The 12,407-nt window shown below is 38.2% G+C and overlaps 1 protein-coding gene across 2 annotated transcripts in view; it reads left to right on the forward strand.

Annotated features, from left to right (window-relative positions):
• Positions 1 to 10,178, forward strand: part of PTPRB (protein tyrosine phosphatase receptor type B) — a 124,733-nt gene extending 114,555 nt beyond the window's left edge. For both annotated transcript variants that reach the window (XM_061129936.1, XM_061129943.1), the window contains 2 exons: positions 2,502 to 2,622; positions 4,785 to 10,178. In XM_061129936.1, coding sequence (XP_060985919.1) covers positions 2,502 to 2,622; positions 4,785 to 4,807 — 144 coding nt within the window. In that variant the 3' untranslated portion in view covers positions 4,808 to 10,178. The remainder of the gene's footprint in view (positions 1 to 2,501; positions 2,623 to 4,784) is intronic.
• Positions 10,179 to 12,407: the final 2,229 nt, after the last annotated feature.

The raw sequence follows: 12,407 nt of genomic DNA on the forward strand, positions 1-12,407 counted from the left end.
ACTGACTCTTCCATATTTGTTTCTGAGTCAAAGGTAGTTTCTAAACCACAGACAAGATGCACCACGCTCCTGCACCCAAATGGTGATTTAGGGCAGTAACAACCAACTCATATCATTGTGCCCTGGTAAACGGCACAAACAGGCATCCAGAGGAGACCAGTTGCTTTTCCAGCCTAGAAGAGTCTGATTAGGCTTCAGAGCAACACAAAATCTGTCACTTTCTCACACAAACATAATCACTGGGTTGGCCAAAATGTTCATTTGGGTTTTTTCATAACATTTTATGGAAAACCCAAACAAACATTTTGGCCAACCCAGTATGCTTTACGTGCTTTCATACAGGTTGAAATGAAAATGCACTGAATTGCTCCATGACTCTTTTTATGAAAATAATCTGATACATGACCAAATTTCATGGCTTAAAATTTGGCTGAAATCTAATTTTGTCTTGTTCTTTATAACTCACTTTAAACATTACATTTGGTTAACTTCTTGCTCAAATTCTCATGCAAGGAAACTTGTCAAAGCAGATTAGAAATTTGAACTATAAGAATTCTTATCTCTTTAAACAGAACCATTATCCGCAGACTGTGAATAAAAGTATTTCAAAATGTCACTCTATTTGTAAAGAATTTAAGCATTTCCAACAACTAAAATTTTAAGAAAAACTGCACAAAGGAGAACACAACTTCTCCAAAGGGATAGCAAAAAAAAAAAAAAAAAAAGTAGTTCCCAGATAGCTGACAGGTAGGGCTATTCTCACTGTGTAAGCCTTCTTAATGAAGTTCAAAGAGGGAAGTGAAAAAGCTGGCTTAAAATTCAACATTTGAAAAATAAAGATCATGGCATCCAGTTGCGTCACTTCATGGCAAATAGATAGGGAAAAAGTGGAAGCAGTGACAGATTTCATTTTTTGGGGCTCCAAAATCACTGTGAATGGTACTGCAGCCACGAAATTAAGACACTTGTTCTTTGAAAGAAAAGCTATGACAAACCTAGATAGTGTATTAAGAAACAGAGACATCACTTTGCTGACAAAAGTCCATATAGTCAAAGCTTTGGTTTTTCCAGTAGTCATGTATGGATGTGAGAGCTGGACCATAATGAAGGCTGAGCACTGAAGAAATGATGTTTTCAAATTGTGGTGCTGGAGAAGACTTTTGAGAGTCCCTTGGACAGCAAGGGGATCAAACCAGTCAATCCTAAAAGAAATCAACCCTGAATATTCATTGGAATGACTGATGCTGAACCTGAAGCTCCAAAACTTTGGTCACCTGATGCTAAGACCTGACTCATTAGAAAAGATCCTGATGCTGGGAAAGACTTAGGGCAGGAGGAGAAGGGGGCAGCAGAAGGTTAGATGGTTGGATGGCATCACTGACTCAATGGACATGAGTTTGCGCAAACTCCAGGAGATGGTGAAGGACAGGGAAGCCTGGCGTGCTACAGTTCAGAAGGTGACAAAGAGTTGGACATGACTTAGCGCCTGAGCAACCACAAAGCCTCTATGGTTTTCTGCAGTAAGCCAACATCTTTGAGATTCTTTAATGAGTCAGACTCAGATACTGAGAACCAAGATACACACATCTATTGTACAACCTCTTTTTTCTCACCATACCACCCCTACCTAAAAAGAATCAAACAACACAGTATGCAGTGACATTATTTTCACATTCAATAATGCAATGATTTTAGGTTTCATCTAAGAAAATTGATGTAATGAGAAAAGCATGAAGTTTGGGCTCACATACCCGGATTAAATCCTAGGACCTCATTTCTTAGCTGTGTGACCTTGGAGAAGTTACTTATTTTCTCTTAGTTTCTATTCATATGGATGATTATATCTACTATATGAGGCTGTCAAAATAATTAAATGAGATAATTCATATAAAATGCATAGTACAGTGTTTGGCATTCATGTTGTATATTTAATAACTATTTGTGGAGGACCTACTATGGTCAGACATAGTTGTTGGCCCTCATAGAACATATTCTAAATATGCATGTACCTAAAAAAGATGAATAAACACTGCCTTTCTGCCCTTTTTCATCATTTTCTTCTCTGTCGTAATAGAAAGTAGTCACCTTTCTACATACTAAAAGCCACTAGTGAAGCGTTATCATGAAATTTGCTAACCCTTATAGAATCCCATTACTGTTGAGGTTTGGTGAGAGTCCCTTGTCTTTCTTTTTTATAAGTATCTTGTCTTTTTAAAAAAATTTTTAAAAACAATTGTATTGGAGTACAGTTGATTTACAACTGTTGTATTAATTTCAGGTGTACAACACAGCAAATCAGTTATATGTATACACGTATCCACTGTTTTTTAGATTCCTTCTCATATAGGCCATTACAGAGTGTTGGGAAGAGTTCCCTGTGCTTAATACAGTAGGTCCTTATTAGTTATCTATTTTATATATATATAATAGTGTCCTTCAACTTTCTTATGCTTTCCTCTGAGAATTTGCCTTCCTCTGACATGTCTTCTGCTTTTTCATAGTGTCAGTATGTGTACCTACATCAGTGTGTAAGAGACGTTCTCAGAGCAAGGAAGCTACGGAGTGAACAAGAAAACCCTTTGTTTCCAATCTACGAAAATGTGAATCCAGAGTATCACAGAGGTAGGAGCTTACTGCACTTCTTTGTAAGTTTATTTAACAAAATACAGTCTATCTGGAAGCCATTAAAAACCTCAAGCTTTCCCAACACGCACTGATCATCTCTTCTTCTCCCCAAAGGTTTGAGAGAAAGGCCCTCAAAAAGTGGCAACAAGGAAGAGAGGCTGAGTTGGGAGGGAACCCCCACAGTGGAGCACAGGTTTCATGTGGTATCTCCTCCTAGGCTTGGGGTGCCCTCTGTTCAGGACTTGGCTTAATATTTCTAAGGAATAAGGCTTACTACTAAAGAGGATGCTTTGAAATAGCAACTGGGAATTCAAATTGTAAAATCCCATTGGAGAAGAACTTGGCCATATGTATGAAGGTCCTTAATATGTTCTTGCCACCCAGTATTTCTACTACCACCCTAAGTACTGAAAAAGCTTTATGTAAGTGAAGCTTTTCATAGTTAAAGGTCTGAGTGAAAGAACATAAATGTTCAACAGTGGAGGTCTAAGCATACCATGGTGCATTCACTGAGTAGAACCGAATGCAGTCATTAAGAATGATATTTTTAAGGATATTATAATAGTATAGATTTTCTCATAAATAAGTAAGAAAAGCAGAATGTTAAGCAAACAAAAACAGCACATAAGGGCAAAAAAAAAAAAAAAAAGACTGGAGAGAAATTTGCATGCTCAGTCACTCAGTTGTGTCCGACTCTTTGTGACCTTGTGGACTGCAGCCCACCAGGCTCCTCTGTCCATGGGATTTTTCAGGCAGGAATACTGGAGTGGATTGCCATTTTCTCCTCAAGGAGATTTCCTGATGCAGGGATCGAACTGGTATCTCCTGTGTCTCCTGCATTGGTAGACAGATTGTTTACCACTGAGCCATCCAGGAAGCCAGAGAGAAATAAAGAAATATATCACAGTTGTAAATCAGATTTCTCTGAGCAGTAAAATAAGTTATCATTTTTCTTCCATTTTATGTTTTTTCTAAATTTTATAGAACAAGCATGTAACATGTAATTTTTAAATGAAAAATTCAGTAGAAGAAAATGTATAAACTTTGTAAGGCACTTCTTTGATCAGACAATAGTTAATTGACATGTGAAGGGTCTGCTTTTTCCTACTCAGGACCATCATTAAAATCTATTTTATCACACTGGCTAATTGCAAATTTGAAGTTACGTTGTAATTTATTTCCAGCTAACAAATTACCTCAAAACTTATCAGCTGACCTCTACATTTAGTATATTATAGTTTCTGTAGATCAGGAATTTGGAAGGGGCTTAGCTGAGTGGTCTGGTCCTGGATCTCTCATAAGTCAAGACATTGGCCAGGACTACAGTCATCTGAAGGCTTGACTGGGGCTGGAGTGTTCACTTCAAGATTGTTCATTCACATGGTTGTTAGCGTAAATTTCAGCTTCTTGCCACATGTCCACCCATAGATCTTTTTTTTTCTTTTGGACAAACATTATTTCAGAACTCTTTTATCTCCATTTCAAAATGCTCTTCAGTTTTATTTAGTTCTCTGTACCCTCTGTACCCACCCACCTAGCCAGTATATTAAATAGTTAGTAATCTCTAAAGCACACATACATGAGAGGGCTGCTATTTAAAGGAGTTCTTTGTAAATCAGATAATCCTTTTGTTTTGTAAATAATTACCCCCTAATTTATCAGGAGAGTAAATTAATAGGTTTTGCATGTGAGATTCTTTAAGAGGCCCAGGACGGAGGAAGCTCTGGAGGATCTTGGAGTTTCCTTGTCTTGTTTTGGCTTGTTTAAAGGTCTTTTTTTAGTGTGATCTTGGGTGCACTTAAAAGAAGCTAATTATGGTATGGTTAGCTTCAGGCATCTGAAAGTTAGGATTCAGGTCCTAGCTCTGGAACTAGCTAGCATTCACAAGCCGTATAACCCTGAGTGAATTTCTGTACCACTCTGGGCCTGTGGGCTCATCTGGAAAACCAGAGGGTTAGATTGGAATCACTAGTCTTTTCCAGTTCTAGTAATCTACAATCCTGAATGCAGTGACCTGGTCCCCACAGGGATGGTCTCATCCTAAACCATATGAGTTTCCGTCATTTCTGCTGGTCTTTGCATTCATTATTTTCATAAATAGAACAAACAACTATGACACACCCCGCTACAGCCTCTAATTCCAGTGTCTTTCCTTTCAGATTCGGGCTATTCAAGGCACTGAGAATGTACCCGAAGATCTCCTGGATCAGAACTATTCACTGTGTGATTTTATTTAAGAAAAAAAAAACAAAAAAAAAACTTGCTTCATGCCCTACAGAGGTGCCAGCTATTTCTGTTGATATTATGTATAATTTATTAATCTGGAGAATTTTAAAGATTTTATGTAATTTAAAGGTAACAGATATTATTGTACATAGTTGTAATTTGTAGTTTCTTCTGTAAATATGTATTTTTCATAATGTTTAATATTAAGCTTTATATAATACTATTTTTCCACACCAAAGTGTTCATGGCTTGTTCTACCTAAACTAATTCAACCTGTATAACAGGACAAGTGGTAAGAAGTGTATGGAGGTGGTTGCAGGGGTGATCCCCTAGGCCAGGGTTTTTACCAGTTTTGATACCCATTGGGCAGGATGCAGGGCAGGGCTGGAGATAGCAGAGAGTACAGCTGGCTTGAGGGCATTGCTAGGACCCAAAGATGATCCAGAAGCAATTAATGTGTGTAACAATGTAATAATATAACAATCAAAAGAAAGGATTGAAGAGATGAGTTTAAGCACCAAAGCTGAAGTAGGTGTTTGTGCATCCCGTGGTTAGTGTCTCCCCTTTGTCCTGCCAGAGCTCCAAGCCAGCGTGGTCAGCTTAGGGGCCACGTAACTTGCAAGGCAAGTCCAGGCTGCCGGGCTGAGGGTTCTGAGAGAGAACGACCAAAGCAGAAGTGATGAACTCCTCTTATCCAGAAGCGTGCCACCTGCTCCCCTGACTGGAAACAGTCAACATGCAAAGCCCCACCCGCAGCCACGGGAGACTGTTCCACTGCATCCACCGTGTGCCGTGTGTGAGCATGCGTCCCGCACTGGGATGTGTGTTTTGGACAATGGACACACACTCATCTCTGTCTCATTGCTAGGAGGCTGCACTCCTGGAAAAGTCAAAATCGCACTGGTCATACTTGGATTTCCCATTAAAAGAAGATTGTGGTGACATATTATGCTACTGATCAAAGGGCCTAATATTAATACCTCTAGAGAAATATCCACAAACATCACATATCACTAATTTAAAAAATACTGAAACAAAAGTTCAGTGGTGCCTAGTATAAAATTTTCCAGACAACTTCTTTTAGTAAATCATTGAGGTCAAATTATCAAGTAGTCACCTTCAGTTGCATTTAATATGAAAGGCACTCACATCTGCCAAGTTGACCGATTTTGACCATCACAGATTTCAGTGAGTCAAAAAGTGAGCACTGCCCTCTCCAAGGTCCAGTTCCCAGGGTCTTCCTGGAGAAAATTTTAAACACACCAGTATGGTATCATCATGGCCTCCCGAGAGATGAGTCGGGAATGTTGTCCTTTCTATCACTACAGATTCCTCTGTAATAAATTTAAGATTTAGAGAGCCAGGTTGTTGGTCTCATAGCTTCATTTGCAGAAAGAGTACATTTCTTTTCAAAATGTATATATTTTGCTACAAACTGTATAACCCCATAAGTACTATAATGGGTGTAATTGCCATAGTAAGTGGGAAAATCATTAAATATACCTAATATAGTTGTAGTAAATTAAGGCTACACCCAAACTGGAAAATTTTCCAGGGCTTCTTGAAGTTTGTGGGAACAGGAAAAACCTTTATAAGAATGAATGGGAAGAGGATTCCAAATCTTCACAGTGTTATCACGCTCAATGCCTTGTGAAATGACAGTGTTAGGGTCTGATCCTGTTTCAGGAAACCAGATGGCTCTTCTTGAAATGAAAAGGAACAACATACATGTAAGTGTGGCAGAGGTACCACTGGGGAGAAAATAAAGATCAGAGATGTATGAGATGATATGTCTATTAGGAACAACTTTCCCTGTATCAATAAGAAAAAGCAATAAATTTTAAAAAACCAGAATTTTAAGCCGACGTCACTGGGTATGAAGCACATTCATACATGGAAAGAAATTCATTTTCGGCTTCTCACTCATTTAGAAAAGTTTAAGTGCCTGCAACTTGCTAGGCACTGTCCTAGAAACCACACATTTCTATTCAATAAAGAGAATACATCACAGTGATAACGGTGGAATTGTTGTTACTATTTTCAATTAAACCTGAAAGAGGGCCTCAGCAAGGCAGCAACATCACCCAGCAGCAGGGCAGTGGCAGCCTTCCTTGGGCCACAAATTGGCTGATGCTGCTTCTCTAGCAAATCTCTGGACCAAAAAGAGAAAGAAAGCAATTAATTGCACAAATCAAGAATTAAAACCATAACAAACCTACACGGCTGTCACAGTACATACCCTGGCATATCTGGGGTGGAATCAGAGTTATGGAAATGGACACGACAAGGGAAAACTGTATGTTCTTTTAGTCTAATGCAGGACAAATTTATTTCTACCCTCCACCTGTCTAATTTTAAATCTCCTTAGCAACAAATATTTCACTGTCTTCCCTCCCACCACCATCAAAGACTAAATACATAATCTAGTTGATCTATTTATTAAATTTAAGAGGAGGAAAAACAGGTTTCCTTGACATTCAGCTCAATTAATTTAATCCCATCATGTGTTATGTCTTGGTAAACACTCCACTTCCTGTCGCGCTGGGCATCCTGGCTGTGCACCTGTGCAGTATGCGTTAATCATCAAGCCTTCAAAGTGCTTTTGAGCTATCAAATCTTGGAAGGTTCCTGTCTTGCATCTTAATAGTGATTTATCCAAGTCCTTTATAATTAACTCCTTTAATCTCTACTCATTAAATCAATTTCGTACTATTCTGTCTTCTCTGGATAGCAGCCAGTTTTTCAGCTCTTGAGTCAGATTTTTCTAAGGCTCCTCTCCCTGTCTGGGTCTGCACTTGTCCTAAGAAATTCAGCAGCACTTAACACTTCTGAGCCCCTCTTTTTCACTACACTTCCCCTTCTCGTTTTTTAATATATTTGCTTTCTCAGTAGAAGGTGATTTTATTTTCTGTTCATCTTATCTCCTCATACCCATTGGTATGTCCTAATCTTTTCTGGCTCCACATTTTAGGAGAGATGATAATGATTCACTTTTGAACACGAAAATGGCCACAGCACACAATATACTGGGGACAGTTTTATTTGGTAAGGTCTTTAATTAATTTTACTATCTCTCGGAAGAAAACCCAAAATGATATTTGAAAATAATATGAAAGCACTAAGCAGATGTCCAGCAATACAAAAATAGACTTCACATCTTATAGTTCACACTCTGATTCTTCTAGAGTCTCAGGATCCAGGTTCTTGTATTTGAACACTCGCCTTACCTCTTGAAAGAAAATTGTTGACTATGCACTAGATTCTCATTCACTTAGGCTTCTGGGTCTCTACAGTTGGAATCCTAAAGTCATACACCTGCCAGATCTGAGTAACAGCAAGTAGCAGAATCGAAGCACCAACTCTGGGGTGCTCTAGAGCTTTAGTTCACACACATGAGCCAGACCAAATCTGACCTGATTGGGGGAAAAAAAGGGGTAATAAGCTGCTTGTTTGATGTAGCAGCTCAAGGACTTGCCACGTTCCATTTCATTGAGGAAATGGAAGTAATTGATGACTCACAACAGAGTGGCAAAAAGGAATGGCTGATCCTCCTGGAAGTGGCTGTGAGCAAGGCTTCAATGGTACCTCATTCCAGAAGAGACAGAGTGGAAAAGGCTGTCATCAGCCCAAATGTTCTGTTAAGGTTCAGGGTATTTTTAACCTGAGATTTCAAATCATATCAAGTATTCAAAGATTGTTTCACTCAAGGGAAAATCTATAAACCATGACTGCAGAAAATGAGTGAAATAATACAAAAAAGGAAAAATATTTGAAAAGAGGGGATCTAAGCAGACATCATCAGAAAGAAGAAACGGCATTCCTTCTGGGTCCAGACTGTTTCTTGGGGATGTCATATGTTTCTGTTAAGACGCATTATCCTTTGAATGGTTCACTTTGACTATGTTGGCCAGATGATGTAGCTGATTAAGCAATTGAATTGATTCATTTAGTTTTGTGAATTGACCAGGTGTTTGACGAAACTGAGTTTGGAATTCTGAACACACTACCTTAGATTCTTTCAGTGGATGGTGCCTTTGAAAATGTTTGGCCATTTTAGTTAAAATGCAGGGTAACATTTAATGCAACCATGATAATAGCAAAAATCTGTTCTGTTCTAAAAATGTTTCTAGCAACGGAAATATTTTGGACTAAAAGACTACTCTTGACTTGTAGGGAGGCTCCCTAGGAATAAATATATGCCACAAAAATAAGGCATTTTATTTTTTTTAAAGATTGTCTATATAGACGCATTCATGACATAAGAAAATGGTTGGTGAATGCTCCTAAAATAAAGGCTTATGTAATGGAAATAAAAAGCTCTATTAACAGACCTACCAAAAATGATTTTTGTAACCTATATGCCAATGTACATGATCTTATATAAGATATCAAAATAAGCTGTTGAAAATGGTGAACAATGTCCGACAAAAGTAGTATGTTTCTTCTAGAATATTCACAAGAAGGGTTAGTTATGGCTGTTTTCTGCAGTAAGTAATTTCTTTTAAGGAAAACTATCTTCATCCTGAGAGTAAGCTTTCTGTTATGTTGGAGAGGTTGTGTTTTCATAACATCTTGTGAGTGAGCAAGTAAGCCTCCCCACAGAAAGGACATATGCAGTTGTGGCTTTCGGAGTGTGTCATAGAGTTGGGTGGCTTTCCCCTGCAAGCGGAAGTGAGAGTCTACAGTGGCCTTCATGAAATCTCCTAATTTCGACCACACTAACAACCAGGTGCACCAAAGTTCTTACCTGAAGAGTCCTTAATCTCTAGTTTCCTAGGTAGGACCCATCAGGCTTATAAATTCTGCAAGGATAAGAACCAAGTCTTTGATCTCTTTTATACTCCCGCCTAATGGAAATTAGTACACAACTCATAGACATTCAACATATACCTTTTGAGTGGAAATTGTTCCTGGCCCAATACTTTGGGTATTAGGTAGTCAGTATCTAATAATGCTAGATATACTCCATGTGTTCATGGAGGCTCATCTGGCTGTTCCTTGATTTGTGTGAAGCTTAAATAAATAAGGCAAATACATCTAGCAACTGAATGTGCTATGTTCTTTAATAGAGCTTTTTTTATGTTTTTTATATTATGTATTCTTTCTCTGCAAATCTGGTCATTTAAAATGGCAGTCGATGGTTCTGTTTTTTCTCTTATGATAGTACCTCTCCACACGTTTGTGTTTTCTAACCAACTCTATTTAAAGAAAGCACTTCCATAGTCTTTGTATTTAATTTATGTATTTGCTTAATATATTTTCATACTGTAACTGTGGTCAAAAGCAATCTATATAGTGTCATACACACCTTCCCACTAGTGAATAAAACTGCTATTTGTTGAAGGAAAGTGTTCTGTCTTCTATTTGCCTGTATCTCATTTATCAATTTCTGTCATCTGACTGCTCGGGAGAAAGGTCAGAAGTGACTGCTTCTAAATGAGAAAAATCTTGCAAACCATTATCATGAAACACTTGGTTGTTTTAACCTTTGCTCCTGTGAATGCCTAGTTGGTCACCTAGGGTATCACGAACATATAATAGACTCTCTGGTTGACTGTCTCCAGCTAAATTCTTGGTTTCAGTTCTCTAATTCGTTGGTAACCAAAATGTCATCTGTCACCAACAGTGTCTGTGTATTCTCAGAGGCACTGCCCCAGCTGGATCCCTGAGCCCTTCAGAGGCACTTCACACATAAGCGGGTGGTATGACATTTGGTTAAGAGCTGCTGTGTCTATTTCCAGAATCATTATTTTGCCTTTTCTTTACTTTTTCATTTCAGTTGAAAAAACTCACTGTCCTTCACAACTCCAGTGTTTCATTTTTCTACAACTTACTTACAGAAATCTTCATTTTTTTAAAAAAAAAAGTACCATAACAGATTTACATGTAAAACCATTAAATCAAAGCCATCCTTCGTTTTGAAACAATTTCTGGATTCAAATTGAGTTAGCAAAATAATTTGACCTCTGAAGCTTGACCTTGTTTTGCCCAAAGTAGCTGTTTGTTTGATGGAATTTACTCCTAAAGGAAAAGGGAATATGACAATATGAAATAATCACTTAGTAATTCTACTGGAGTATCCTCCACAATCATGAAGTGTTAGAACTGAAAGGGCCTCTTTAGGATGGACAATGATGGAAACCAAGACCACGATTAAGATGATAGAGCAAAATAGGACAATGCTAGAACCAAACCCTATCTTCCTATCACTTGTGGGGGTGGATCTGCCTACATGTAAATCTAGAAGAAATGAAGAAGAATGATTCTCAGATCCGGGGCATGTAATTGCCATCTTGCACACTGAGACAGAAAGAACCCTGAGTGGAACTTTCAACATTTTATGTGATTATTCCTTTAATTTTGTATGTTTGGAGACACTCATTTGCCAAACAAATCTCAGACTATATTTTAGAGTCATACCTTAGCAAAAGTCATCACCATCTTAAAGCTGAAGTACTATTGAACAGAAAAGGAGAAAACATGATTTTTTAAAAACATGATACTATTATAAAACATTTTTTGTTAAAGCTGATTAAATCAAACCACCCAAAACCCAAAAAATTTCTACCACTAGATTTGGAAAGAATTGGCAAAGCTTTTGATGTTGCCAGTAAAAGGAGCATTCATAATACAAGGATAAAAATTAACTGGTAAAATTCAAGCTTGAGTAATAGAGAAAACCATGCAGGGATGGTTCTGTGTAGGAGTTAACACTTGCCAAAGGCCAGGCTTAACTAAAATATCTCCCCAACCCAGCATCTCCCAAAGAATATTGTACCATTATTTTAGAGAACTGTTGATCTAAATAAGGCTTGCCCTTTTTATCCTGGGGTTTATTGTAATGATACAAGAACCTTTGTGTAGAGTATCTTAATATTAAATTACTTTGCTCTTGGAGCTCTTGACCCCAGGAAGAAACTTGGCATCTATTTCAGTCTTTAAGAAAGAACTAACAGTGAAATATGTTTCCTGTCTCTGCGACCCTGCTGCAAGCTTGTCGGTGGCCAAGAAGTTTCTGTGTCTTAGGATTTGCTGAGGAGCTAAGGTAAATTAAAAAAACAACAAAATAAAACAAAAAGCTGGCAAGACAACTATAGAAACAAAGGCGTTAAAGAGGAAAAGTTCAGAAGCTTGGGAACATTCCTAAATCTAACCTCCATCAGAAAATAACATTTGTAAGAGTCATAAATTAAAGATCCAAGCCAGATTTCATTCCTAAAGAACTTTCCAATGACCCCTGATCCAGTCTTCACCCAAGTAGGTACTCCTTCTCCATTCATGACAGATGACAGGGCAGGCAGCGGGGGTGGGGGTGAGGCGTCAACAACTGTCTACCTGCAAACAACACCGCATCAGCAGTAAACAAAGATGAACCAGGAGAGAAGAGAAGTGACATGAATGATCCCACGCTGGTGGAAAACTGGGAGGAAGAAGGCAAAAGTAAAGTGAAAGATGAGCGCTATGAAGGTGCCATTGGGAGTCTTAGACCCCTTGCAGTAACAGGATTTTCTCATTTAAGAGGAAGACATTCTAAGTTCTGTTTAAAGTGCTACAGA

The sequence above is a fragment of the Dama dama genome, chromosome 3 (genome assembly GCF_033118175.1).
Source record: "Dama dama isolate Ldn47 chromosome 3, ASM3311817v1, whole genome shotgun sequence".
In the NCBI taxonomy this organism is placed as follows: Eukaryota; Metazoa; Chordata; class Mammalia; order Artiodactyla; family Cervidae; genus Dama; species Dama dama.